The sequence below is a fragment of the Ascaphus truei genome, chromosome 3, assembly GCF_040206685.1.
Source record: "Ascaphus truei isolate aAscTru1 chromosome 3, aAscTru1.hap1, whole genome shotgun sequence".
Taxonomy (NCBI): domain Eukaryota; kingdom Metazoa; phylum Chordata; class Amphibia; order Anura; family Ascaphidae; genus Ascaphus; species Ascaphus truei.
The window spans coordinates 246,504,160-246,532,022 of NC_134485.1; the positions used below are offsets into that span (position 1 = coordinate 246,504,160).

The following is a 27,863-nucleotide window of genomic DNA, read 5'->3' on the forward strand; positions in this document are numbered from 1 at the left end:
TCTGTTTTGTTTTAGAGGCAAAACATTCTGTTGGTGGCCCTGTTGCTTATTATTACCAACAAAGTGGAGGATCCAGGGCACTACGGATTTGTAGAAAAGACATTTATTCTAGGCACACACAATGTTTCAAGCTGTACAAAGCTCTTTCTCAAGTGACTGGCCAGTCACTTGAGAAAGAGCTTTGTACAGTTCGAAACATTGTGTTTGCCTAGAATAAATTTATTTTCTACAAATCCGTAGTGCCCTGGATCCTCCACTTTGTTCATACTGTATACTTTGAAATTACACCAGACAGGTTTTTTCCCTGAACCACGAAGCACCAGTACCTCAAATCGCAAGTATATTGCTTATATTATACATTTATAGGTGTGCAAGACATAACTCTTTATTGATTACACTAGCTTATTATTACCAGCCAGAATAGCCATGGGCATCTATGAGACTACAATAAGCTTACTGCCTCTCCCTTTCTTGCAGGTTGGTACTTTATGGCATGGACTTTGCCTCTCCATCTATGACTTTGCTGATACATTATACCCAACTAACAATGCCGCTTGAACTTGAATTCTTCAACTATATTTTCTAGCCAATGTCTAGATTTCCTCACTCTATATACCTGAATACAAGACTCATTTATTGGTTTTAGCTGAATCCCACTCTCTTAATCCTAAATCTCCTCTTTACCCTTAAATAACCCACTCCAGCATGGTTAAACCATTTTCCATCTTCATCCAAGACTACCCATATTTCAAGTGAGTGATCATCTTGGCTTTTGTGTACTTGTTTATACATTCATGAACTGTGACTCCGAGCTAAGGAAATTAATGAGCTGACATGTCCATTAACCCTTTGTGTGTCAGAGGGCACCCTCTGGCACTCGTGATCATGTGGCACCGTCTCTGAAGCTATCATGTGATCACTCCATCACCGATGATGGAAAGGAAGGGGAGGAGCCCTCCACAACAGCACAGAACATCATCTTCCCTAGAAAAACTCCATGATATAGCAGCTACGTCTAAAGGGTACCCAAATGGTTAAAGATCATTCTACAGCCACCGTTGTTTCATAGAAAACATACAATTGTCTATCAAATGTCATAAATAGTGGATAGCAAAAGTATTTGTAATTGATAGATACTGTAGATTTGTTAGCACAAGTAATTCATAGGTTTCTGTCTGAATTCTAGGAGAGTAATTCAGTAAATGATGTTAACTGAATAATATATTCACTGCAAGCGGAAAGGGACACATCTCTCATCTATTAAACTAAATACCAAATTCTCTGAAAACAGAATCTCCAGAAACTTACTTCTGGCCCCCTAAGTTTACATCCATTAGATACATAATAATTCCCACATTGTTATGTAGAAACAAGAAAGAAAATAAATACATCAATACAATGGACCATTTTATCGTTTCTTTTAATAAAAAAATGTCATTCAACTGTTTGATAATTATCATATTGACTGTATTCTTTTCCAAAGCTGAAGGATACTGAAAAATAGATATGTGTTTCCTAGACAAAATTAATGGTTCTAATGGAGGTCTTTACAATGGAATATACATAAATAACTTAATTAAACATAACATTAACCAACATAACAAAATCTGCATCCATACCAGAAATTAATTCTTCTTCAAAAGCTTCAATATGTAATCCAATTTTTTCATAATAATAAGAGGAGTAAGATTACACATTTTGAAAAAAGGTTCAGTCCAACACATATTTGAGTCACAAGTGAAAGCACCCAATAGTTTAAGTGCGTACAATATTTGAGTCCTACAAGACTACCTATGAAAAGGTGACCCTACAGTACAAAACTGTATACTGCCTTTTAATGATATAATTCTAAAGTTGCATTGATGTTCATGCCTGAGATCTAAAAAGTCACATTTCTACAGTCCTTACAATATCACTCAGAAAGTAAAGTTAGCAAAGGATTTCACAATGACTCGTGGTTACAATGAATAGTGGGAAAGGGTCAATGTTTCCCTTTTTTAATGGCTAAGTTGGACTGCACCTTTAAACAGCTAAAAGGATAATGAAATTCAGTGAAAAACATTTAGCCAAATGTACAGTACTTTAACAGAAAATGGCTTGTCACTTTTACAACAGAGAATACCGATTGTATTGGATTTAAGTGATATAAATGTGGCATACAAAAAATATATCATCTTTTTTTAGAAAGAGCTTATTTAGATAAAAAGTAAATTATAATAACGTTTCAGCATCCGATGCAGCTTTATTTATAATCGCCAGTTTTTAAAAAAATGTACATTTTAATGAGGGAATACAGTATGTTATAAATAAAAGTAAATAGCTTGTTTGTGAGTTGGAAGCATTTGCATAATGAACATAGTTGTACATGTTTAAAGTAGATATACAGTATTGTACCCTAACATGTCTCATTTGTGACTGTTTCATGCTACATACAAAATTTTCGGCGTTTGGTAATTAATGTGTAAAGAAAAAAGTATAGTAGTGACTTTTATATTGTATTTGAAAACTCTACAGTACGTCTAGTTAATTGAAAGTTTTAACGTTAAAGAAAAAAAGTTAGACAAGGCATGCTGTCACAATAGCAAGCAAAATGAAAGAAAAAACATTGATAAATTAAACGTATAGATGCATATGCAAATATATAACACGTTAACATGCAGTGTCATAAGAATGGTTAAAGTTGTGACTACGGTTTAAAAATACATTAAGATGTCTTCATGTGTGAATAGCAAATATCCTGAGACTTATTTTCTGCATACAGTATTTTAAGAATCTGGATAAGGAAAGTTAAATTAGAGCCAGAACACACTGGCTGTGGCTGAATACTCAATGTATTCTAAAAAAAGTGGGGCCTATATTCCACAAGATACTGTAATTAGAACTGGTCTAAGTGAAAAAATATACTGTACAATATACTGCAGGACATACAAATGGGAATCCATCAATTTGTTCATGTTCAGTGCTATAAGATGGATCCCCAAATATTGTTAATATGAACAAGTATTTCCTCATGTACAATAACATATTTTTCTGTGTCAGGCTTAATAAGAAAAATAGTCTAATGCTAAATAAAGAAGGGAGTTTTACCAGGGAGAAGAACCTACAAAAAAATGACCTATAGGAAAAATCAATACAATGTTCTAGTACAGCTGCACTAGTGATCATAATGGTAGCGTTGACTGTTTAAAGCCAGTAGAAATATTGAGATGATGGTTGTAATCCAATTCTGCAAAACAGGTGTATGACCAACTAGAAATCATTAAATATATATGTAGAATATGCAGAATTTCAGATGTTTCCAAGGCATATAGTTATTTCTAAAGAAATCTGCATTGTTCAAAGCTTAAAAAGTGTTCTTGTGGTTTTATCTTGATCATTTGTCCATAGTCGCTGAATATATATGTACATATATGAACGTGTGTGTGCATACACACACATTCATATCAGTATGGTGTATGCATATAAAAGTTTTTCTTTTTAGTCGCATACACTCAACAGACTAATTATTCTTCGACAACTGAATGCCATAGAAAGTAGAGTTTTTCAGTTAACATAGTATAACCAGTAGATTAGATTGAAGAGAGAAAATGTGATGGGAAAAATCATTCTTGACCATCTGTCTATTGAATTCACATCAGTAAGGTCAGGGATCTTAATTTTTAGTTGCGAAGACCTCCTCCGCAAATGGCTTTTCTTGCTGTGAGGGACTGTTCTGTCCATTGTGCGGCGTCCAAGGCCGTCCCGGGACATGCTGTGTTTTCTGTACTGAATTCCTGAGTTATCAAAGGATGTTGTTGAATTCCTAACATCAGTGACACTTGTTGTTATTTCATTGCCAGTTACTTCATTGTGAATCTCAAGTGTTGTCAGCAGTATGTTTCCATGAGCATCCACCTAAAAAAGACAAAATAAAGACATCTTTGTCTAGGTGAAGTATGGCAATTTGTAATATTTTCAAAAGACCTCATACGTGATAAAATGTCTACATTTTTTCAGTTTATGCTTAAGTAAGCACCTCCAAGCTTGTTTTCTAGAGTAGCTCTGAGTCATTCAACATAAATTCTGATATACATTAAATAAACTTCTTACTGTGCTTATTTTAGAATCGAACTGTGAGTTATGTGAAACATCTAGTTAGTTAGTAACAAACAAGCACTACTTATGTGCCTAAAAGAATGGAGCTTTAAATATGTCGCTGCATTTTCTGCTGGTCATGCTCATATGTATTGAAATCTAACCAAATTTACAAGAATACAGTTCGGGGCACTCTAAAACCACCCCGAATAGCAGGTGTCACACAACATAAAAACCATACTTAATCTAATTTTATAGGTAAAGTTTGGATTAGCCATAACTCATAATCTACATATCATTTGCTGGTCACTGAAGGGTGAACCGTGTTACAGAATATCACGTTCGAGAGCAATGTAAAGGAACTGCAATTTAGGCAGGTTGGAGCTTTCTCTGAAATACAGTAACTGGAGGATTTACCTCATGTATACAAATCAGTTGGAGAAGCATGGCAAGAGTATTACATGATTAAAGTCTAATTAATATACATGAATAACGACAAAAGTCTCGAGTTATTGCAATTGGAAAAAGTCCTAACTGACTTGAAACATTGCTGTGTCATCTTAATGAAAGCATGATCAACTCAATTGTCTATTTGGAAGCAAACAACCTTCTTCTTAACTGAAAAATAGACCAATTGTTAGGCTTTATAATGAAGTGGGTACCATCTAAATTGTCTTTTTATCTTAACATCCTGTTAAATGTCATGTGATAAGTTATTTTTAGATACCTATATTTATTATATTTTAAATTGCTGTACTATTTAAATATTTGGAGACACCTAGAATTGATATTTGCTTCTAACATATATTCACTGAACATGCAATTCAGCTCCCATCTATATCTGCTGAGTGTGTAATGCTGACAAAGGTGTCAGGTTTGAATAAGCCAGGCATAAAGTATATGTTTTTTTTTTTTCCTTCAACATCTTTTTCTCCCGACTGCTACTGATTAAATAACGGTTCCAACAAATGTATTATTTGATGAAAGAACCAGACTCACACGTACAGTAGCAATCTATTCTCAGTCATTTAGACTCTTCTTTAATATTAAATCATACTAGAGATACATATTAGGTACTTTAATGTTGAAATACTATATATGCATTACATTTTCATAACAATGTAACATGTCCTTATGATTTACCTGGTATATAATTGGCTATGGCACTTCAGAGGCCCTAGGTATATCTTGGCACAAATTCTAATTTTCTAAGGGACAATTGGGCTAACTGCTCCCACAGAGAAGTTGACCTAATCTGAACAGAGTTGCGCCCTTTCCACTTTCATTTCTGTAGCCCAGGGGCTGGTGATGGTCATGTGCTCACTACTGAAGTCCCATGTGACAGTATATGCCACCATTTCATTAAGCACACAGGTTCCCTGCTGCAGAGATAGCGGCACCCCCACGGAGGGAAGTATCTCTGGAAGCAGGGTGTCCCCGGAGCTGAAATGAACACAGTTCAGCACATGAGTCCCCCTGCTTCAATCATAGAATAAAAAAATAAACAACAAAAAAGGTGTACTGCAAGGGTTTTTGCTGCTTTAAAAGCCATGTTTCATAAACTCTGAAAAGCATCGTCAAAAAGAAATTGGGTCTCTCACCAAAGAAAAGTTTCAATCTTTTACCTACAGAAATTGAGTATAAACAAAATGGACTACTGTACATTTTCAGGGAAGATGCACAAATGATATTGTCGTTTTTGCTAATTTTTATCATCATTACTGAAGATGCCAGGTGTATATTTAATTGTAATATATAAAGTACCTTGTATAATTGATAATGAAATACAGTACTTCAATTATTAACCCCCTTTGAAAACATATCTTATGGTTACTAAGGGTCGCACAGCATGTCTTTATGTTATATCATATCTTCATATCTGCTATGGTGACCAAAGGGTTAAACATCCTGCCTACTATATCTATACACACATGCCAAAAAGTCTAGTTAGGCATTTCCATACAATGTCTTACCAACTACTATGGAATATAACTGGTAAGGCTTTGGGTAGATGCAAGTCATTGGGCCCTGCATTAGACCTCATTTGAGACCTCAGTTTTTATTTTTTGTCTTACTTTTTTGTTTTTGTTTTCTTTGGGCTGTCAAGTGGGAGAGGCTAGGTATTTTTTTTTTACATTTCGGGGGCATTTTTAAAGGTTGGGCATCGGTCCTTTGGATCATTGACACTTAAGACCTTGGAGGACCTGAAAGTGGATGGGCTAAGTGGTTTTATTTTATCATTAATCCCTTGAGTGACAATGAGGCTACATAGGCTCTCCTTGAGAAGGTCTAAGTAGCATCACTGGCACACAACAGTTAACAGCCAATGTATTTAATATTTACATTTGTAGTGTATGTACATATATATATATATATTGTGACAGAAACCAGGGGATGGTAATAAATTCCATATATAGGGCTCCCAGGATACTGGACAGCTTCTATCCTGTTTAGGCAGGAAAGTGCAGCCTCAGAATACATGCACTCCATCCCACAGTTTGGCAGTTGCTGGAACTGAGGGATGAGGGATCCAGACCAGAGTATGTCTGCTGCCTGATTTCTGTCACCTGTCCTGCTAGATAGAAATCAGATATTTAAGGCTAATTTCCTGGTTCCTCTTCCCTCTCCCCAAGAGACTGGAGGCAGGAATGCTGCTGGAAGCAGAAAGGGGAAAAGCCTCTCCCCAAACAGGTTAAATCATTCTGTTCCTTTCTCAAATTGTAAAGTTCCTTATTTTTGTTTGTTGGAAGCGGACAAGCCACCCCAACCCCAGTCAGGGTGAACCTTGGTTAAGTTATTGCTCAAATGAGCAGGGTTTTGTTTTGCGTGTGTTTTGCTTTTGTATTCAGTGTGGCAGTCTCAGTGCCTGGGACTGAATAAACCAGGCAGTAGCCTGTTTAAAGGAACCGCACTTTACGCCTCGTCATTTAACCTACCCTAAAAGACCGTGTTCTAGCAGTCCCGGACAGACGGCGGAGCCCCGGAGTAAGCCGTTTGTCACTATATATATATATATATATATATATATATATATATATATATATATATATCCACTACTGTACAAAGTAAAAGAACACTTGTGAGCATATTCAAGTATCAGACAGGTCCACAGACCTGCTTTATGGAATAATCACACAGAATACAGTGCTACTACTGCAGCTAAGGATTCTGGGTCATTCAAATGAGCACTCATAGTGCTTTATCTTTACTTTTATCCACTTTAACATGGATCCATTTAACCTTAGCCTGCTGTATGACAGGTTTTAGAGCAAAGCACGGTTCAAAGAAGTACATAGCCATCAAACCTACTCACAGACAACTGTTTCAACCTCTTGGGTATCATCATTTTCATGGTGGTTGGTGGCCTTGTATTGTAAAGCTGGCTGTGGTCACATACCAGACACACAAATAAATGATGATGAGTAAACAAGTGACAAATACCCTCGACTAAACAGAGTACAATAATGAAAAAGAACGCTTAAGAGCACATTAACGTTGCCATGTTTAACAAAAAAAGTGACCTCTTTGGATTATATTGTATAGCGTCCAAAGACTGTCTATCTTACAAATACATCAAAACATGAAACATAAGTAACACACATAACAACAAGAGCTGTACCGTATATTAGGATGATGATTTCAATCATTGTCCAACAAACTGATAACTGTTTAACAATGTCTGCGGTGGTTTGGTAATTTTAGACTTATTGATAAAATGTTTGAATAGTAAAACAATGAAATTAATATCTTACCCGGTTGCTTTCAAATTTGGAGCGATCATTATTTGCCTTAGCTGTCCTTTCTGCAAGCTTCTTTTGCATTTGTGGTCCTCTTCCAAAGAAGATGTAGTTGACAAAGGCATATTCTAGTAAGGCCAAGAACACAAATACGAAGCAACCCATCAAATACATATCAATGGCTTTAACATAAGGGATTTTGGGCAATGTCTCTCGAAGATGAGTGTTGATGGTCGTCATAGTCAGCACAGTAGTAATTCCTAAAATAAAACAATAGCCATGATATTTATACATGTGACTATGTGTCTGTTGCTGTAAGCCTACATACATACATACATACATACATACATACATACATACAAAAAGGAAGAACCAGCGCTCAATTATATAAATTATTAAGTGATATATGGAAAAATGTGGTAAATTAAATAAGAAATTAAATAAACAAAATAACCATAACCATGTAGTGATCAAGAAAAATATATATACTAAAGAAAAATGTTGCTCTAATGTGAATTAACCTAATCCAATGAATGTGTAACAAAGAAAAAAAGAGGGCAAAGTGCATATATCAAGGATATCATATATTGAAGGAAAATTCAATAGAAATAATATAAAAATACAATGTACATAAAATATATTTAAAACAACGCCAAGTGTCTGATCATATGCTGTTGCTCTAGGAGGAAGATATGTAATATCAAAGTGAGGTAAGCACTATAAGCTGGTGGCTAAGGAGGTGCAGTGGGCTGATAAAGGCAACTCAGTGGTGTAAAGCAGAATGAACTTGCAATTCTGACTGAGGATGGTATATAAAGTTCTCCATGCAGTGCCAGTCCTGCGACTGAATTTTTTTTTGGATGCCCATTTATTGCCACTGTATTTATGTACTGTATGTCTCTATGGCTATACATACATATATGAGACAAGCAATGGTTGTTTTTGCAAATGCTTGTTTTTATGTGTTTTAAATGTATTTTGCTTGTTTGTTTAGAAATGTTTGGGCAATTTAATTTTTATTTTTATTTAGTAAGATGTAATTTTTAGTGGTCTTTTAAATAGTTTATTTCAGGGGGATGCTTTTTTATAGTGGCTTATTTTTGTTAGTTAGATTTTGTCTGATGGTGTTTACTTTGAGCTTTCATTTATTTCAGAATGGTTTTGTTTTGGTGTTTTAATTGTAAACTGTGGAATTTATTTTGGATTCGATTAATTGATTGTTAGTAATTTAGTTCTGTTTACTTCTTGATTTGTTTTTAATTTCTGATTGTTTCGATGGCATTGGATCTTGTTTGTGATTTGTTTATTTTAGATTGACTGTTGACTGTCAGTGTTAAATGATGCACAGATTATGTGGGCATCATGTACCCACTGTGCCATTCAATTGTTTTATTGGCATTTGTTATCTATTTAATTGGCTATGAGATGTGTTTTATTTTGCTATGTGTTGTTTGATTTTGCTATGTGCTGTGTTTAATTTTGCTGTGTAATGTTTTTTATTTGGCTATGTAATGTTTTTTATTTGGCTATGTAATGTCTATTATTTGGGCCTGTTTTTTTAATCCTTCCCCATTTCTTGGTGTGTTCATAAATGATGCCCATATTATATGGGCATGATGTACCCACTGTGCCAATGAATGGGTGAAGGGTGGGGGTAATTGCATGGGGAGGGTGGTTAGGTCTCCTGGGTCAGTAGTAGCAGAGGGTGGGTTAACCCCGTAATTACTTTCGTGATTATTAACCGCCCATTATTATACATCCTTACTACCTCATTACCTAACCGCTTGAAGCCAGCACAGAGTCAAGGTAATACATGTAGAGTAGCTAAACACTGCACAGTAATGTAAACTCCTTAGAACCAGGTAGGGAGGGTTACACAGGCAAATGGAAAACATGCAGATGTCTGCTTAAAAAAAGAAATAAAAGATATACAGATTGATTTGAAGCCAAAAAAATACACAAATATTTTTTTTTAACATTTGCATTCTCATTGGAAACTAATTTTAGCTTCTGATTGAACTAACAGGGAAAAATATAATATAAGCTTAATTTTCTTACTGCGTGCAATACTAAATATAAGAGCCTAAGGGAAAATTTGTATTGACGTAAATGGAAGATTTCCTGCGATCTCACTGTGATCAGCAATATCACAACTTAATGAACAAGGCCCTAAGGGGCTTATTCTATATCTGCGGAAGCAGCCGACCAGGCAATTTTTCTGCCAATATTCTCCATTCAAGTCAATTGATATTACTTCCGAAAACAAAATGTTAAATAATGAACTAATAATATTGTTATGCACATTACTATGTGGTATAAAAGTTATTTCACAACTATAGATTACACACCGAGAGCAACTCTTGCTGCTGATGCATCGTAATTGATCCAAAATGATACCCAGGATAAGATGGTAATCAATATGGAGGGCATATAGGTCTGAAGAATGAAGTATCCAATATTTCTTTTTAACTTAAAGCTCAAGGAAAGTCTAGGATAGGAACCTGGAAGGAAAAAAGAAGGACAGAGGAGTTAATGTAATACAGTAGATGTATAGTATCAGGCAAGAAAAGTTGTCAGGTCCCCATAGAAGTGCTCAGAATCTACTGTGTTACATCACACAAAATCTGCAGATCACAAAAATCTATATTCAAATAATGTTTGAGAGCAAGCCATTCTGAATTGGTTGTTTGTACGGAGCGTCTGTCATGCCAATTAATCTTATAACATTTTTCAAGTTAACAACATTTAAGAAGATGATAAACGTGTGCAGGGATCATGCATCCTGTTTCATTAAATGCTGTGCCAGTGTGGTCTCCCGAGGAAAAGTTAGACAAACAGCCAATTGTCATACAGGGAGGCTCCTAAAACAGTCAACCAAAGTAAAACTTTGAGGACAGAGTGCAGTTAGTTTCTAATAGACACAACTTTGCTGGAAATTAAAAAAACTAAAAGTATCTCATACTGGCCAATATCTACTACACCTCTAATACTGTATATTTTAACATCGGCACTAGATTGATCAAATAATAAAATTCCCATTGAAGCAATCATTTTTTTTCTATGATAAATCCGGTGTCCTGCATTTGCTTCAGTTTTACCCTACTTTTGCCTCTGGGAGACTGATAAATGACCATCTTTATATTATTGAAGCAACCATAACATTTACAAGCAGTTTTAATGCACTACAGTAGGTTAAGGTTTAATATATTCATGGTTATCCCTGTAAACAGAAAGTAAGCCAGAAAGGTACATAGGTATTGTGCATGTACATGTCCATATACAGAAGCAAACAGGTTTAGTAACATAAAATCAAATATTCTTTTGGGAACATTATTATAGATTTACTACTACATGTCAATATCAATTGTCCTGGATTTATGGTCCATTCACTGTAAAGATCAGTGTTATTCGGTTAAGCTCAAATAGACCCCCTTTTTTGGAAGGGTGCAGGGGTGGGAGCAGAAAGGTTAAGCATTGATAAATGATCCACAATGATCCACTCTTAGACCCATAACAACTTATTTTCCTAACAATGCCTTGTGTTTTCTTTCTCCTCTTCCCTTGCTCTTTTGCATATCCATTGTAACAGTGGATGCAAATGTTGTTGTATTTATGCAGTACTTTGTGTATGATATATTGCCTGTCTTTTTAAAAATAATATCAATAATATCAATATAATAATAATAATAATACTAACACTAACACTAATAATAACAATATAAATTGCCATTTTTACCACAATTTCCTAATAATGTGTCTGACACAGAGGTAGTTGCTAGTCTATATTTGGACTGTGCTAAAAAGTGCAGAATACTTGCATTAAAACTTCGATACCTATGGCTGTCCATGGTGCCACAGACACGTCAGCGCAGGGAGCGATTACATTGCCTAAAGGCATTGATCGTGCCCATAGACTGTTTGGACGCATGCAGGAGGGGGCGCGAATTGCGCAAGAAATCAGTTGAAACTGATTGCTCTGTGCGACGGGCAGGTCACGTGAGCGGTTCGCCCAATGAGGGCAAACCAGCTCCGTGACAACCCTAGGCACGCCCCCCGCAGCGCATCTACCATGGACGGAAAACGCACCCACTTCACGACGGTGACGCCACAGCCTTCGCACGCCTCCGTGCGAGCGAAGGCTAATTGGCCTTAACATAAGAGTGATATTTTTAGAGATTTCTCATTAAATCAGCATTATACTTAAACAAGTTCAAAAAGGACAGTTATTAATAGCAATATGTATTACTGAAGTCTATATTTGGTGAAAGGAAACATAGCAAATGCTCCCTTTTTTAACCCAGGCTTAAAATACTATGTATGTTACGGTGGTATAAAGCTAATGTCTAAGAGGAGTTGTGCAGTGATTAAATAAGGGTTAATTAGCAGATGACAGCATATCTCTAGATATGTACACCACAATTCAATGCAGAAAACCGTTCATCTGTAGATTCAGTTTCTCGCTGGAGATGACCAAAAAAGGTTAACGCCATTAGCCTAAACTGGCCATTTTACCAAATCATAAATTGCCACCTTTGCAGACCCTAAGGTCTTATTTTCGCTCAATATATTATGATACTTATTTTCCCTCTCATATGTGACCCAGGGACACATCACATCTATAGTCTGCTGCTCCCACGTTGTCTGCTCGTCCTCTGATATTTAGTTCTGAACTTCAATAATGGCAATTGGATAAGTCTATATACAGTATGCACAAATTAACAAACAAGGCCTCTGACCAGAAGTGTTCCATTTTTAAGACCTTTCCAAAGAAATGCAAAGAAAAAACATGCAAAAAATACATTTAGCATAGCCTCCGGCCGCTACCTCTTTCCTTTGGTCCCTAACAGTATAAGTCATTCTAGGGACAGGCTCTGGACGGGTTAATTCCCCTGTAGGCCTAGTTGCTAATGCAGCCTTGGATGCAGTAGTGTATCCAAGGGCAGGCCTAGCAACAACCAGAGAGTGTCAGCCTGGGGGAGTGTACTTGCTGGGTGATATGTGCAGATGTGACACCTTTTAGTATCACACCTGCCCTGTTATGGGGCAGGGTTACAAACCCAACCCCAGGATATATAAACTTGTACTCTCCTAAAAGTAAGTGTGTCTCTTTCCTCCCCCTGTGGAGTGAACAACAGCTACCCTGATCCCATAAGGTAATGCAGGAGCAGCATCATACAGAATGGAAGGCCTCAAGCCTTGCCAGTGTTTCTGTAGGGAAACAGAGGAAAGAATGTAACCGCTGCAAGATCTGACCAATGCAATAAACACCATTGAACTATATGCTTGTGTGAATCACTGTCTTGGGAAATAGAAAGGTATCAGCATGAACCATCCTACTACCACAGGATCCTCGCTGACTGGAGGTGCTGCCAAAGAATCAGGTTCCCCGGTAAACCTGTCCTGATCTCCCCACATCATCGCTGAGCCCTCAGCCCTCCTGTTACCTCACAGGTATGCACAGCATTGCATGAAAGACACTAGTAACAGCCAAATCTCACAGAGGGTGGGGGGAAATGTGTTGCATACATTTAGAAAGTTACCAAAAAAATGCAAGCAATTCAATGAAACTAGGTAAAAATGAGTGAGAAATCCCTTTCTCTAAAGAGTATACTTCTTTTTTAGTATATTACTAAGCCAATATACATGGAACCAATTGTATACCATGCTGGCAGGACACATATATCATAGTAAGGACCATCAATTTAGTCTTCTTACATGGTAGTAAAATACTTTTCAAAAGACATTTTTATGTTTGAAAAGATATTTTTAAAATATGTATACCTTAGCACAGGGGTGCACAAAGTTTCTGAGCTGCCCCCCCCCCCTCCCCTTGTGCCAGCCTCAGCACTCACACACCCCTCTCCTGTGACATGGCATCAAATTACACTGTGGGTCATGTAACATCACATCACATGACCTCGCTGCATGTTTTGATGCACGTTATCATAGCGACGCTCACGTCACATGACCCCGCAGCGTAATTTGATATCGCGTTGCCATGGCGATGCTTGCAGAAGCCTACTGAATCCCGGTAAGTTGAGGTTGCAGAGGCCTTGCGCGATCCCCTGGCATTTAACTTAAATTCCTCAAGGAAGAGTGTGGGGCCCCTGCAACCGCCGCGCCCCTCCTCCCCCTCAAATCCCCCCATTTTGCACACCCCTGCCTTAGCACCATACAGTGTGCTTTACTTGTGTTATTAGCTGATGAGGGAAATAGTTATACTGTATGAAGCAATAAACTTAGTTGGAGAAGTAGTTCCAGAATGATAATGGTATACTAAATTATTGTATTCCTCACCTGGGCTTCTTAATTAAGGCCTGAGCTGGCATAGTAATAGCACCTCAGAAAAAATATTCTTACATTAAAACAGGAAAGAAAGTTTGTAATAGTTGATGCTGATAAAGCAAAAGTTTGTATTTGCCAAATATGGGAACAGCAATTAAGAGAAAGAATCAGTCAAATCTTTCTAGTGAGATATATATAGATATATAGATAGATATATAGATTATCTATCTATATATCTATATGATATATCTATACAGTATATCTCCCCTCAAACCCACCTTGAAACAATTTGTGGAGAGACCACTTTGCTCAAAAAAGAGCACACCTGGGAGATATGCTAAATTATATCATTAAAATATACTTTGCATATCCTATCTTATCTCTCTCTCTCTCTCTCTCTCTCTTCCCTCTGGCAAAACCTAGGTAAGACATGAATTAACGTTGGTTTATTTCAAGCTAATGCAAGGTAGTGCTAAATTAACCTAGTGTTAACCCCATGCTAATGAGTTAAACGACAGCTGTTTTTGCATATAATTAGCTTAGTGGATACCCGTTAAACTCAGGGAAACTAACATTCATTACCTATTTAGGTAACATAATGTTATTTAACCTGATTTAATTAAGCTTAGTTTATCTGGTTCACTGTCTTTAAATTCCAAGGTGCTTCTCAGTCCGGTTGTTAGCAGATTTCAGAAACCACTAACCATCCCTCCTCATCTTTCTCTGTGACTCTGCTGTTTTACAGTAAATATTGGTCTTCATATACAGTATGATAAACATCCCTACATATATTTCAGTCGGTAAAAGAAAGTTTAAAGCTACAGTATCTAATTTAATAAACTGCTACCAAATCTATGTACAGTAACTGGGCCCTGTTCTATAAAGCTCAATAGCACAAATCCTGATCAACGCTATCACTCTCTAATGTCCGCGAGTCATGAAGCAGCGATGAGGGATACTGTGCCAAACCTGGTGGTAATTGCCATTCAAGTCAATTACTGTCAGCACAACATCATGCACGATATCACGTATCGGCTCCATGAATGCTGGCTATTGTCTCTCACATACACACGCCACAAAAGGAAATTATTATTCTGCTTGATAAATAAATTAACCACAATTCATGAAATCAAAATATACTGTATATTTCTTTGGGAACATATACCACTATGTTGCCAGATATTGGCAATGAACATATTTGTTAACATTAACAGACGGAATGATATTGGCAACTTAGACTACTCATTACAAAATATAATATAAACTTGAAGTCACTAAGATAATGGCAAAAGAAATTAGAAGAGGTTGTTTTAAGTGTGTTTATATTTTATTTATAAATGTAGAATGTAATTTAAGTAGCATTCCTTCTTTTACATGTACACCAGGTAAATATTTAATAACATTGCGTCTGTTATAGGATCCACTACATTCCATTCTGGCACCAATGTTATTATTTACTTGCAATGTTTTCAAATGTCATCTATTATTTAAATTCTTTGGCACAAAAGGACAATAAATCAAATAGGACATGCTTAATCATAGAAACTATATTACTCTCTACAGATGTAGCAAGACTTAGGGGCCTATGCAGTAAAGGTTCCCAAAATATATCTCCAGGGCATTTAAATCACCGTTTTTTTGGAGCATTGCTATCACGGCATTATTCAGAAAGCCTTCATTACCTGTCATAGCAAAATTCCCAAAATGAGCGAGTCTCCGTGGGCATCCACAATGGTGTCCACGGGTGGGCCCGCGAGTGTCTGGGGGTCCCCGGGTCATCCCCACAGGTGTCTGAGGGCCCTCGGCTGGTTCCCACGGGGGTCTGGGGGCACTCGGTGGTCCCTGCGGGTCCGCGGGGGCCCCACAGCTTCCCCGCAGGTGTCCCCCGTGGGTCCGCAGGTGGTACTTGTGGGCGTCCAGGGTCCTCAAATGGTCTCCATAGGTCCCCGCAGACCTAATGTACCAACCCTGTATCAACAAATAAATCAGGACCTCCATTTCAATCAACCCCGCCCCCCAACACCAAACACATACAGTACAGTAATGGGCAAAATAACTATTATACAGATATGGATAATAGATTATTTGCCCATTATTAAACACAACCTTAACCAACATAAATAAAGTAAATAAATACAGTTCTACGTTCCACAGCAATATGATGAATGTCCTCATCACGATACTGCAGGTCCTTGTCCTTCATTGCCAGAAAGCATACAACCATTGGTTAATGGTTTAATTAATTAATTGTTGATCTGGTTATTGCATGTATTAATTGGATTAGCTGGCTAGTGTTTTTATGTAGTGAATTGTGTTTTTTTGGAGTTTTGTAATGTTTTATTCTTGTGTGTTTGGAGCAATAATATATTTTGATTAGGGTGCCCATTGAGTGCTATAGTGGGTTATCATGCCCATATTATTATTATATGGGTATGATGTACCACTATACTACTCAATGGGTTGTATAGGGTGGGTATAGTGGGTCCGGGGTGGGTGGTTAGGCATCCCGTGTGGGTAGTGGGGCAGGGTGGGTTAATCCCTTAATTAAACCCGGTTATTAACCGCTAAGGTGATTATGGGGTTAGGGGCCATTAGATTGTATTTATTATTTATGTATGCTTTCTGGCAACGGAGGACAGGGACCTGCAGTATCGTGATGAGAACATCCATCATATTGCTGCGGTATGTAGAACTGTATTTATTTTATTTATTTATGCTGGTTAATGTGGTGTTTAATAATGGGCAAATAATCTATTATACATATCTGCATAATACTGTAGTTATTTTGCCCATTACTGTACTGTATGTGTTGGGGAGGGGGCGGAGATTGATTGAAATATAGGCCATGTTTAATTTGTTGACATACAGGGTTGGTACCTTAGGTCTGCGGGGACATATGGAGACCACCTGAGGACCCACGAACGCCCACGGGTACCACCTGTGGGGAAGAACCGGGGGCCCCACAGATGTGGGGGCCATATGGACCCACAGGGACCACCAGAGGGGCCCCCAGACCCCCATGGGAGCCACCAATGGGCCCTAAGATACCTGTGGGGATGATCTGTGGACCCCCAGACACCTACGGGCCCACCTGTGGACCCCATTGTGGCCCACAGTTACCCGCAGGTACCACCTGGAGACTCCCAGACACCTGTGGGCACCCCGCTCTGGAGCACTGTGGGGCCTGCAGACACCCGTCAGGCCCACCGGGGACTACCGTAGGCCTGGGGTATAAAGCCTGTATGTTAAAAAATAAATAATGGTTTTACATTATGGGGGGCACGGGGGGGTCGTGTGTATTGATATTTATTAAATATTGCTATGTTTATTGTGGCCTAGGAGGTGGGTTTTGGGGCTATTGTGTGTGTATTGTTTTTATTGTGGGTAGCGGGGTGGGTGAAGGGGGTATCAGCCCCAAGGATGGGTGTTTAGGCCTTGTGGGGTGGGTAGTGGGAGGGTTAACCCCTTCATTACCTTAGCGGTATTAACCGCTACGGTAATTAAGGGGATAAGTCCACCCGCAAGCCCCCCGCAACGCCTAAACACACACTAAGGGCCAAATGCCCCCTTCACCCACCCCTGCTACCCACAATAAGTCTGTCATGGGTGGTTAACCCCTTCATTGTCTTAGCGGTTAGCCGCTAAGGTAATGAAGTGGCTGTTAATGCATTTTTCCTGCATCAGATGCATGCTGGGGGTCTCCGATGCTGATATTAATGGGTATCAGCTCCGGAGACCCCCAGTATCAATCCGAGGCAGGAAAAAGCCCAACATTTTTCTAAGTGCCGTCTCGCCGCTTATCGACGCTTCTCCCCACCAACTTGCCAGCTTTTTCTGGCATTTGGATTTGGGGAGAAAATTGCCATTCTAGGGCTGCGATAGGCGGCGATAACCTACTCAAGACTACTAGAATCGTGCGTGTTTATGAACATTCCGAAAAGCGCCGATAAGTGGCTTACCGCCGCTCAGTCAGCGATTTGATTTTGTTCAAAAGTTTTTTTGGCGATTCAGGCATTTATCACCCACTTATCAACGCTTACCGAATCGGAGTAAGCATTTTGGCCGATAAGTGGTCGATAAGTGGCTTATGAACGCTTACTGCATGAGGCCCTTACTGTTTTCAGCACCGGGGGCAAGCCACAGGATCGCAACTGTCCCGGTGTCAGAGGATCTTTCCTGCGGGGATTCGATTCGGGAGCATGGGCACAACACAATGTGACCTCGGCACCACTATCCCCAGAGCTGCGGCTTAAAGATTTTTCAGCCACGGCTTGGGAAACAGGAAGTCTCGCTACATCTGTATGTAACATGGATTGTGTTTATGTTATGTAGCCCAGTGCCCCAGGCTACTTATTTCTCTGGCCCAAACACTGTAACTCTTGGTAAGGAGCAGGCAGTGTTGGGGTTAAATCCCTCATACCATGAGTCAGCATGTGTGTTCACCATAAGATTGATAATTTGTTGCGGTCTCCAGGTGCTAGCTTGGACTTGGAGCATGTGACTGGGGGGGTGGTTTCGTGGAGGGGTGCTGCCCTCATACCGGGCCTAAGGAGTGGGACCCTCCCCTATGGTATAAAACATGGCATCCATCTAAATTTTGTGGTCTCTGTTCCAGATAGCATCTCCTTAGGGAGGTGGCTTGATTCCCTTACGCCATCAGGGGGTAAAGGGGCTGAGGATAGGTTCTTGGGGCCTCAAGCTCCTTGGGATGAAAGATGCATGCAAGCTGTGAGGTATAGGTTAGGGAAGTGCCTATGACCTGTACCTCTCTTGCATGGAAGATGAGCTGTAAACCCCGCAATAACGAACCAAGTTGTACCATCACTACTGTGTGGGGCTACCCCTGTTTCTAATAGGGTCCCTGCAGGATGGAGTCGCTGCACAAAGAGAGAGGAATGCCAAACCCTGTCCTGTTGCTTCTCTCAAACACCAGCAGCGGAGTCTCCACCTTCTGTACACCAATAGATTAGCAACACAAACCCCAGGCACCTGCAAATCTCCCTTAGGGGGGCGGGGGGAGAGTGTTACAGTTATTAAAGAGGATTGCAGGAAATATAGATGTTCTGCTTTCATCATTTTATTTATCCTCATTGATCACCTTTCTCTCTCTCTTTTTTGCTGACATCCATGGGAAATTTTGCCCAATGACAGAAACAAGTTATAGGAAATACATGACTACCTTCCTGTTATTAATACAAGTGGAAAAAAGGAAAGAGAGAGTAGGCTAGAAGATAAAATTATATACTCTACATGAATTATACACTCTGAAACAGAATAGGCAAAGGAAAGTGCATGAAATTAAGTACTGGCAACACAGAGATCACGTTAGCTTAGTACAATGGTCCAAGCTGTTTGTGGGTTAGCATGCTTTTTAATTTATTTCCACTATTACTGGTAAATATTAGCCGTATTTCATTATGCTTGATGTCTTGGGCAGGTGTTTATTCAATGTCATTTTTTTTACTATGACATTTTTTACTATGTGTAACAAATGTACTGTTTACTGTTGCTTAGTACAAAATATGCAGAGATTTTACCAATATTATCTAAATATATTCTTACTTGTTTTATTTAAATAAATACACCAGATAATGGCTATTTTAGTCACTTAATGTCTCAACGTTATATATTCGTGGTTGATATTTTTGGAAAATAAAACTGAAAAAAAAAGCACCTCCTGTAATAAAAACGCCCTTAATTAATGTTCCCGGTATTGTTTTCTGTATCAGAAATATTTATTAAGTACTACCCAAAATGTTTACGGAATCTAAAAATCAACAATTATAACAATAGTAACTATAGATGTGCAAAATATTTGTCAAATTTCCACAACAGGAGAAACTTGCTATTTAAGTAAGTTAAAAATCCAAATTATTATTGTAAATTAAATTTCAAGCAGCAATTAAGTGCACCTTTTGAATGTATATCAACATAACTCGTGGATCACTACTGAAACGCTTATGCTTTTTAACCTTTTTGCCAAAGGAAACAATAAATTCTAGGCGTAATCCAAATAAAATGTAATCTGCATTTGAAATCTTACAAATAACCCGTCTCCATCAACATTTTTACCTCTAGTAGATGATCGTAAGACGTAAAGCTTGGGTTTTGCATATTGTAGGGTAATTTGCATTGCTGCCACTCTTCTCCTGCACAGCAAAGCAGCTTCACAGCATATTGAATAGTGGCTTAAATAGTGAATAAGAAAGAGCTCCAATACAGAGAGAAAAGGCACACTACAGAGTCAATTCTGTAGACTCTGAAGAAGCCAATGTAGAACCTGCTCTAAAGGCTGAGATCAATTCAAAATGAATGGCGCTCAGACATTTTCCTGACATGGAAAAGTAGCTTCACAGCATATTTAATATGGATCTGTTTATGTTTACCCATTGTTAGCGCCTCATATTAACACCACTATTAACCCCACTCAAATATATTATCACATTATCTATGCATGTACTGAAATGCAATATAACAGTGACAAACATATTCACTGAGAAATTCATTATAGTCAGGAGATAATACCATGCACCAGGAACACATAGTAAATGATCCAGCTAAAAAGAAGAAATGTGTGTTTTGAAGATGAGAAACTGCATGTTTTCTATATGGATGAATCACTGCAGATAAATTCAATCTGACCCCAGTACTGTGGAACAACTCTTTTATTCAGGCATGAGGCTCACTATCTGATTAATCTTTAAAAGGTTTTAAAGAAAATTTTAGAAAGCAAAAGAGTAATAAACTATAATATATTGGTTGCTTCTCATAATAATATTAGAGTGACTGGAGTAGTAAAAAAAGAAACATATACTGTAGGTATTCAATGTGATTAGTCACCTTATTAAGTTAAGTACCGTATTTCATCAATTCTAAGACGCACCTTTTCCCCCCATTTTCACATGTCTGAAATAGGGATGCGTCGTAGAATCGATGACGTCTTAGAATCGAGGAAATAGGGTAAATTCTTACCTGTGGCAAATACAACATTTCGTGACACTAGTTTGTATTCCACTATGGAAAATTGTGGAAGTTCAATCCTCTCTACACCAGTGACAGCATGATCTCCTCCTCTCCAGTAAAACTCAATGTCGTCTGTGGTGTATCCATCTGCAGAAAAGAATAATGCAAAATCATTTTGTGATTATACTGTCGAGTCTTTTTGATTTACACACAAAAGAAGGATGCGGAATATGTACACAACTAGTGGCAACAAAATAGAATGTACAAAAAATGTATGTACAGCATGTTCTACAGTATGTGAAACGAAAATATATTTTTACCTTGTTAATATGTTTTGCATGGATCAATATTACAAACATTTATTACTATGCATGTAAAAAAAACAAACAATATTTTCTCCATAGGTTACATAAAGGCCATTTTGTATTTGTCATTTCATATTGTTTTTTTTTTAACTTTGTGTTATGGTTTTCATGTTTTATCTAAAAAAAAAATTATATTTTAGCTGATAATTGTGATATTCACTTTTAAAATTACATTATAATTATTCTGTAAACTACATTTAATGCTTTCTATATTTTCTATATTGATTCCTTTTAATTTCATATTTTAGAGATCTACAGTATTCTTGTTACTTTCTTAATGTATAAAACACCTGTTATTTTCTAATTTGTCAAGTAATGGTTTGGTTATTTTTGGGCAGAGTGAATATTATATGATTCTAATTTGGATTAAACAAACTAAAGCTTTTTTGAGATTTACAGTATTTTGTTTAATTTCAGCAAAAACCTTTTTGAAGGAATTGCACTTTTAAGTAATCAAAATTGTATCCAAGAAAACCAATTAATTTTTTTAATGCTGCAAATAACATATTTGTTTCTAAGTATTATTTAAGCTGTGTTTGATTTAAAATAGAAACTGGTTTAATGTACAGATAGATGAATAAATCATAAGAGCCATAAAAAAATTGGCTTATTGAAAGCCATGTGATGGCTGAAATGTGGTGACATGGGGAATAGAGCAATTAAGTTTATTTTTTTAATGAATCGTGGGTGCCCTAATATGTATGCATCAATAATTGCCTGGCACATAGGCCGAGCAGCTATCTTTAGGAGCACCCTGGTAATTTCAGGTATTTTGGTTGTTTGAAATATGTTAGATTTGTATGCATTGCCTTGACATGTATGTAAGGATGAGCAACTGAGCTAGTACATTTGCAAAACCACCTTTCACTACATTTACTAAGTTCTGTATTCCATACTAGATCAAATTGAATGCATAATGAAGAAAAACATGATACTTCATAACACAGACGTGGTAACTGTCAGAATGGTATCTCAAATGCAGATTCTCTTTAAAAACATTTGAAAGGCACGAGTCTGAAAAAAACATGACATAAAAAAATCAAGGTCAAACACCTGATCCTGGTAAGTCACTTTAAGTGAATTATTGTATGTATCAGTCGCTTAACTGCAGACCTGCGGATAACGGCACAAGGAAAGAAAATTCACATAGTTTTCTGTGAGATCTTCATAAGCCTGGTAATGTGCATGTACTAAATATTGGCTTAGTTTTGCAGCCAGGAGTCTTTGATATGCGCAGAAGCTTTGATACTAAGGGTGTAATTCTATATGCAGAATGTTGAAGCGGCCGTTCCATCAATTTTTGGCTTGATTCGGAATTTTACCCTAAATCCCTATGCTGCAGGAGTTCTGAAGAGATTGCAAGCTTTTCTGGATGAAAATGGACTGTGTCCAATTGCAATACCTTGTGCACAGCTACATGCTATGTAAAAATTATGAATAATAATAATTATATTCTTCAGCAATTGTGATGTAAGTAATGAATGCTAGAACCTGTCATGTCATGGAGACTTGATGTGTTGATCTTGATTTGTTTTTATTAAAGCATACAAGTGGGGTCTTCAAAGGTGAGACTGGATAGGTAAACAACTACCGTAGACGCGACAAGAATATATTGGTATTTTTTAATAAAGAGCAATACAAATGTAAATTTAGGAACGGGAAGGTATGTTATCTCATAGGCCCTTTGTTCTCATAAGTGCCGCTGTATACAGAAATCAATTTCCATGTACGACCTGTTGTGATGACTGAAAGTAATACAGTATTACTATTGAGATTGATTTTACTTTTATTGCAAGTAGCTTTGTTTGTTAACGCATCAATTCAATTTGCCCAGCAGCTTCAACATTGCTGGTGGGAAACATCAAACTTTGAGCATCTCAAACATCTGGAGATAGAAGAGGTGTGTTGCAGAGTCCTATTAAATAGTTTGACGGGAGCCCTATCTCCAATGCTTTGCAGCTTCTTGTAGCAATAATCTTATGATGGGGAATAAATATAGAGCTGCTTCCATTGGATCCTACTGCTCACCAGTGGCTGCAGAAGTCAGAAACAAAAGTAGAACAATGTGGAGGGGTGCATGGAGGTCGGGGGACTATTTGCTCTATCTCAGAGGTGTGCCGTGTGTCCCTGGAGACCTAGCAACAGGAAGACTTAGCCAGAAGAATGGGAGCCAATGTGGGGCACCTTCAATTGCCAGGGCTCTACAGTGCCGCTTATTTTACCCAATGGAAGAGCTGCCATAGTGACTTGCAATAATAAGGTTCTAACACCCCTTAGGCTGCGCTTATAGTGCCGGCGACGCATTGTCACCATCGCGTGCACTTATAGTAAGCGCGACGCAACAGTGCGACGGAGCGACGGCTTGGTCGTGATCGCTGGAAGTCATCTTGATTTGATTTTTCCAGCGACCGTAGCCTGAGGTCGCCGTCACTATAAGCGCAGCCTTAGTGATAAGTGATTAATAAATGCCTCCCATTCTTTCCATGGTTCCGAGAAGCAGGAATTAAACGTTTGGCAGTACAAAGGACCCCATCTTAAGAAAACTTTAGCAACAACTCTAGTTGTTGCCATAGTCAGTTATGTATAGTAAATGGGGCTACATATTGCAATGTATTAAAGGTTTGTATCAAAACAAATGTAACAAAAGGATTTCCCATAGGAGCGAGTTTTAAAAAGTGATATAATAGTGTCACATCTAGTGCTGTCTGAAAATGTATCAATATTTAATTCCTTTCCATGGATTTACCAGTACAGAGAATTGTAATGCCTGTGGACTTAAAGCAGCAATACTACATGTCCCCCCCCCCCCCTTTATTTCTTTTTTTCTATTTGTATATGTAAAGCTTGTGACATTGTATAATTCTACATTGTACTATCTAAGCTGGCAATCATTTGGTTCTCCTGTTATAAATGTGTAAAATACCTAATTGTGTGAGTAACATAATGGCTGCTCCAGTCAGTGAGACTCAGCAGCTTCAATGTATCCTTATATTACCAATGTCACATTATCTATTGTTACAGTTTACAGCACAAACGGCTGGGAATATTGGCAACAAATTATCCCAAACAGGAAAGTGTTACAAAGATCTTGCACTGCTTGGGAGGTGCCTAAAACCTGCTATAGAAATCAAAGGATCCTTTAAAACTCATTAAAAATGTCATTACGAGTTGAATAATAATGAGAAAAAAATACAGTAAGTACAGTACTATCTAATATTACAGAACTGATTTATGAAAAAAGAAAACATTTAAGATTTCACGTTTTGCTGCTTTAACTACAATCCTTAGAAATTGATCCAGCACTATAGGGCAGGGGTCTGCAAACTGGGGGGTGCATCCCTGAGGTGAGCGCAAGATATTTTTGGGGGGACGCAGCGGTTACAGAGACCCCGCGCTCTTCCCCAAAGTATTTAAATTAAATGCCGGGGGACCGTGCGAGGCCTCTGTAACTCACTTACCGTGACTCAGGCATCTCTGGGCGACACATTGCCATAGCAACGCAGCATCAAATGATGCCACAGGGTCATGTGACATGACATCACATTACCCTGCAGTGTCATATGATGCTTTAGACTAGGTAAGGGGATGCGCAAGTAATGGGGGTAAACAGGCAGGGAGGCGCAGGGCAAAAAGTTTGCACACCCCTGCTATAGGGGTTATAGAAATGCAATATGTTATCCATATATTTGTAGCTATCAATAATCACTTAAACTTAACTGCAAAATTCCCCAAAATATCTGATGTGTTTTTGAAAATGATTGTTCACATGTTATTTCATGCAAATGTTGAAACTGAATGACTTTCAAGTAATTTCTAAACGCTGCATTTAAAGTATCCACCACTAGTCATACAGTATAGCTAGTGACAGCATTATTCTATCACATCAATATATACATCAATTAGAGTAATGCACAAAAATTATTTGCGGATGATGACATTGTATCTACAGTAGGTGGATTTGTTCCACTGACACACAGAGGAAATAAGAATTGGTACACGGAGAACAGTTTTAAACATAGTATCCAAATTCTTCAAAAGGCTAAACACAGAAATTGCTTGTTCAGATACAGATGAATTCACAATCATAATAAAAGGGTTTTGCGACTGCCCAGGGGGTACTACAGAATGGCCGCTCATGCATATTAAAGCACATTAAAAGTAAAGTGCATCTTAGTGTTTTCTCTATTCAAACAGAATCTGATTAAAATGTGAACATTAGTTCTCATGTGTTGCCGATAAGCATCCAAGCAATGGCTAATCAGTGTCATGATAGAGTGTTTCATGCTTAAAATTCTCTGCCCTGTTATCACTACAATACACAAAACAGAATTACGCATTCCCTTATCTTCCAAAAGTGTGAAAATAATCATGTTTCTTATATTATCAGGAATGTGTTATTTTCTAGTTGTGGAGTTGTGCCGGCTACATTGTAGGCATACAGATTATACGTACAGCTTTCTATTTCAAGAGTACAGTTCTGCTCATCCAGTGGGTATCTCCGTAAATCCATCATGCACGCGGCCGTGGTCGTTATTCTAAAACATTAACACAGAAATTACGTTGGAGAACAGTGGGTTATAAATGAAGGCTAGGAACAGAGATTGTGTTTACATGTGGCAATACAAACTATGGTACTGTACATATCCCAAATAACAAGATATTGCCATTGTTTATACACGGTGCTTATTGTAGGTGATTTGGTTTGTGAGAAACAATATATGTTAAAAAACGATTCAACGTTTAAAAAAAAAATGGAGACAAAATAAAATATTATTTGTTCGATTTCTGAACAAGTTCCAGAGGCGGTTCTATTATTGGCAAAGGAATATAAATCTGAAGAGAGAAGTTTTACATGGGTTCCACGTGCACTAGGTTCCACTTGTGGCTACAGTTGAAGTCAAAAAGTAAAGTAGAAAAATGTTGAGTTGGTGCATGGAGGTGAGAGGAGTCTTTACTGTACATTTAAGGTGTGCCATGAGTCCTAAGCAGACAGTTATGAGCTTGGGTGTGGACCATATAATTGTGGGGCCTTAGCTGGCATAATGAAAGACCTACCTCTGGCAAATTATACTAAACAAAGTCAATTATAATTGCAAATTGTAACAGTAACACAGAAATCACCAACTGATAGAAACTATTTACTATTTTTAATGAAATATCTTAATTGATATATTTTTATAAGTTTGTATACTTAGGTCATAAAGCCCAACTTTGTACAATTAAAAGAATACATACCATATTAAATGCAAATTAAATTGCTTTCTCTAGAGGCTGATAACTAAGAAAATAAGAGTGCAGAAATTGTTGCAGTGGCGCTGAGTTGTAAACATGCACTGATAGAATAGCTGCCAATTTAAAAGACTTGACAATATCATTTTAGAATAATATGCTGTACTTTCCACAATGATGCATGTGGGTAATATTTTTTCAGTGGATGCAAGTTGAGAGAGTAGCAACCTATTACTCACTTATTGTGGCAGGGTTTGTCATGAAAGCTTAAAAACAATCCTCCGTGTTCAATGAGGTATGATATAGAAACAATGAGGAAACCTTGGTTCACTCAGCTTGTGTTCATTGAAAAACTAGAAATATATTTACATCAAGAACATAGTTACATAGTTAGAATATAGTACATTAAAGCTGCAGACCAAGCAATATCCTACGTGTTTTTTTTTAATAAATCTGTTCTGTACTATGAGAAAATACTTGCAGCATTATTTTTTTTAAAACCACTCTGAAAGATATTTTTAATGTATTATAATGTATCAAGCTTTTTAGTTTTTATAGCAACCATTTACAAAGTCACATCCCTTTCCTCTTCTGAAACAGGCTCTGGCACACCCTTTTTGAGCCCTGCCCTCTCTCAAGCAGTGCACCAATTGTATCTAGTGACTGCCGGGTCACATGATCTTCCCTATAGAGCTTTGCATCTTGGGTCCTCTTCTGCCACACTGACAGCCATTTAGTGAACCCCTAAGCTGAATCTTCGTGATCGATCTGCAACTTAGCTAATTACTTATCATTGTGTGGATTGTATTGACGCACATATTAAAGGGGAAATAAATTAAAACTTAAAAAAAAAAACGGCAGCTTGGACTGCTGCTTTAAAACAAAATGTTGTTTCAAATCACATTGGAAATTAATACAACACGTATTGGTTGCGGCCACCAATTTTTTTTTCAGATTTCCTGTGAATTTTCATATGACAATAATTATTTTCTTCTCTAGTTTAAAGTGTTGGGATTAATAAATGATATCAGGAATAGTATAATAGTCACATGTATGGAATGTGTATTTAGAAAAAAATGGAGTGGGGAACCTGCACACAAGCAAACAAGAAGAACAAGCGAGTCAAAATAAGTAATTTACTGTAAACTAGCAATAAAAACAGACACTATACAGAGTGTATAAAAAGACACCCACGCAAATAGTGTGAGCT

At 37.7% G+C, this 27,863-nt stretch overlaps 1 protein-coding gene across 2 annotated transcripts in view; it reads right to left on the reverse strand.

The window, feature by feature from the left end:
- Nucleotides 1-1,401: 1,401 nt before the first annotated feature.
- Nucleotides 1,402-27,863, reverse strand: part of GABRB3 (gamma-aminobutyric acid type A receptor subunit beta3) — a 463,256-nt gene continuing 436,794 nt past the window's right edge. For both annotated transcript variants that reach the window (XM_075590560.1, XM_075590561.1), the window contains 5 exons: nt 25,877-25,959; nt 21,069-21,206; nt 10,160-10,312; nt 7,827-8,071; nt 1,402-3,894 (listed from right to left, as the gene is read on the reverse strand). In XM_075590560.1, the coding sequence (XP_075446675.1) occupies nt 3,544-3,894; nt 7,827-8,071; nt 10,160-10,312; nt 21,069-21,206; nt 25,877-25,959 (970 nt within the window). In that variant the 3' untranslated portion in view covers nt 1,402-3,543. The remainder of the gene's footprint in view (nt 3,895-7,826; nt 8,072-10,159; nt 10,313-21,068; nt 21,207-25,876; nt 25,960-27,863) is intronic.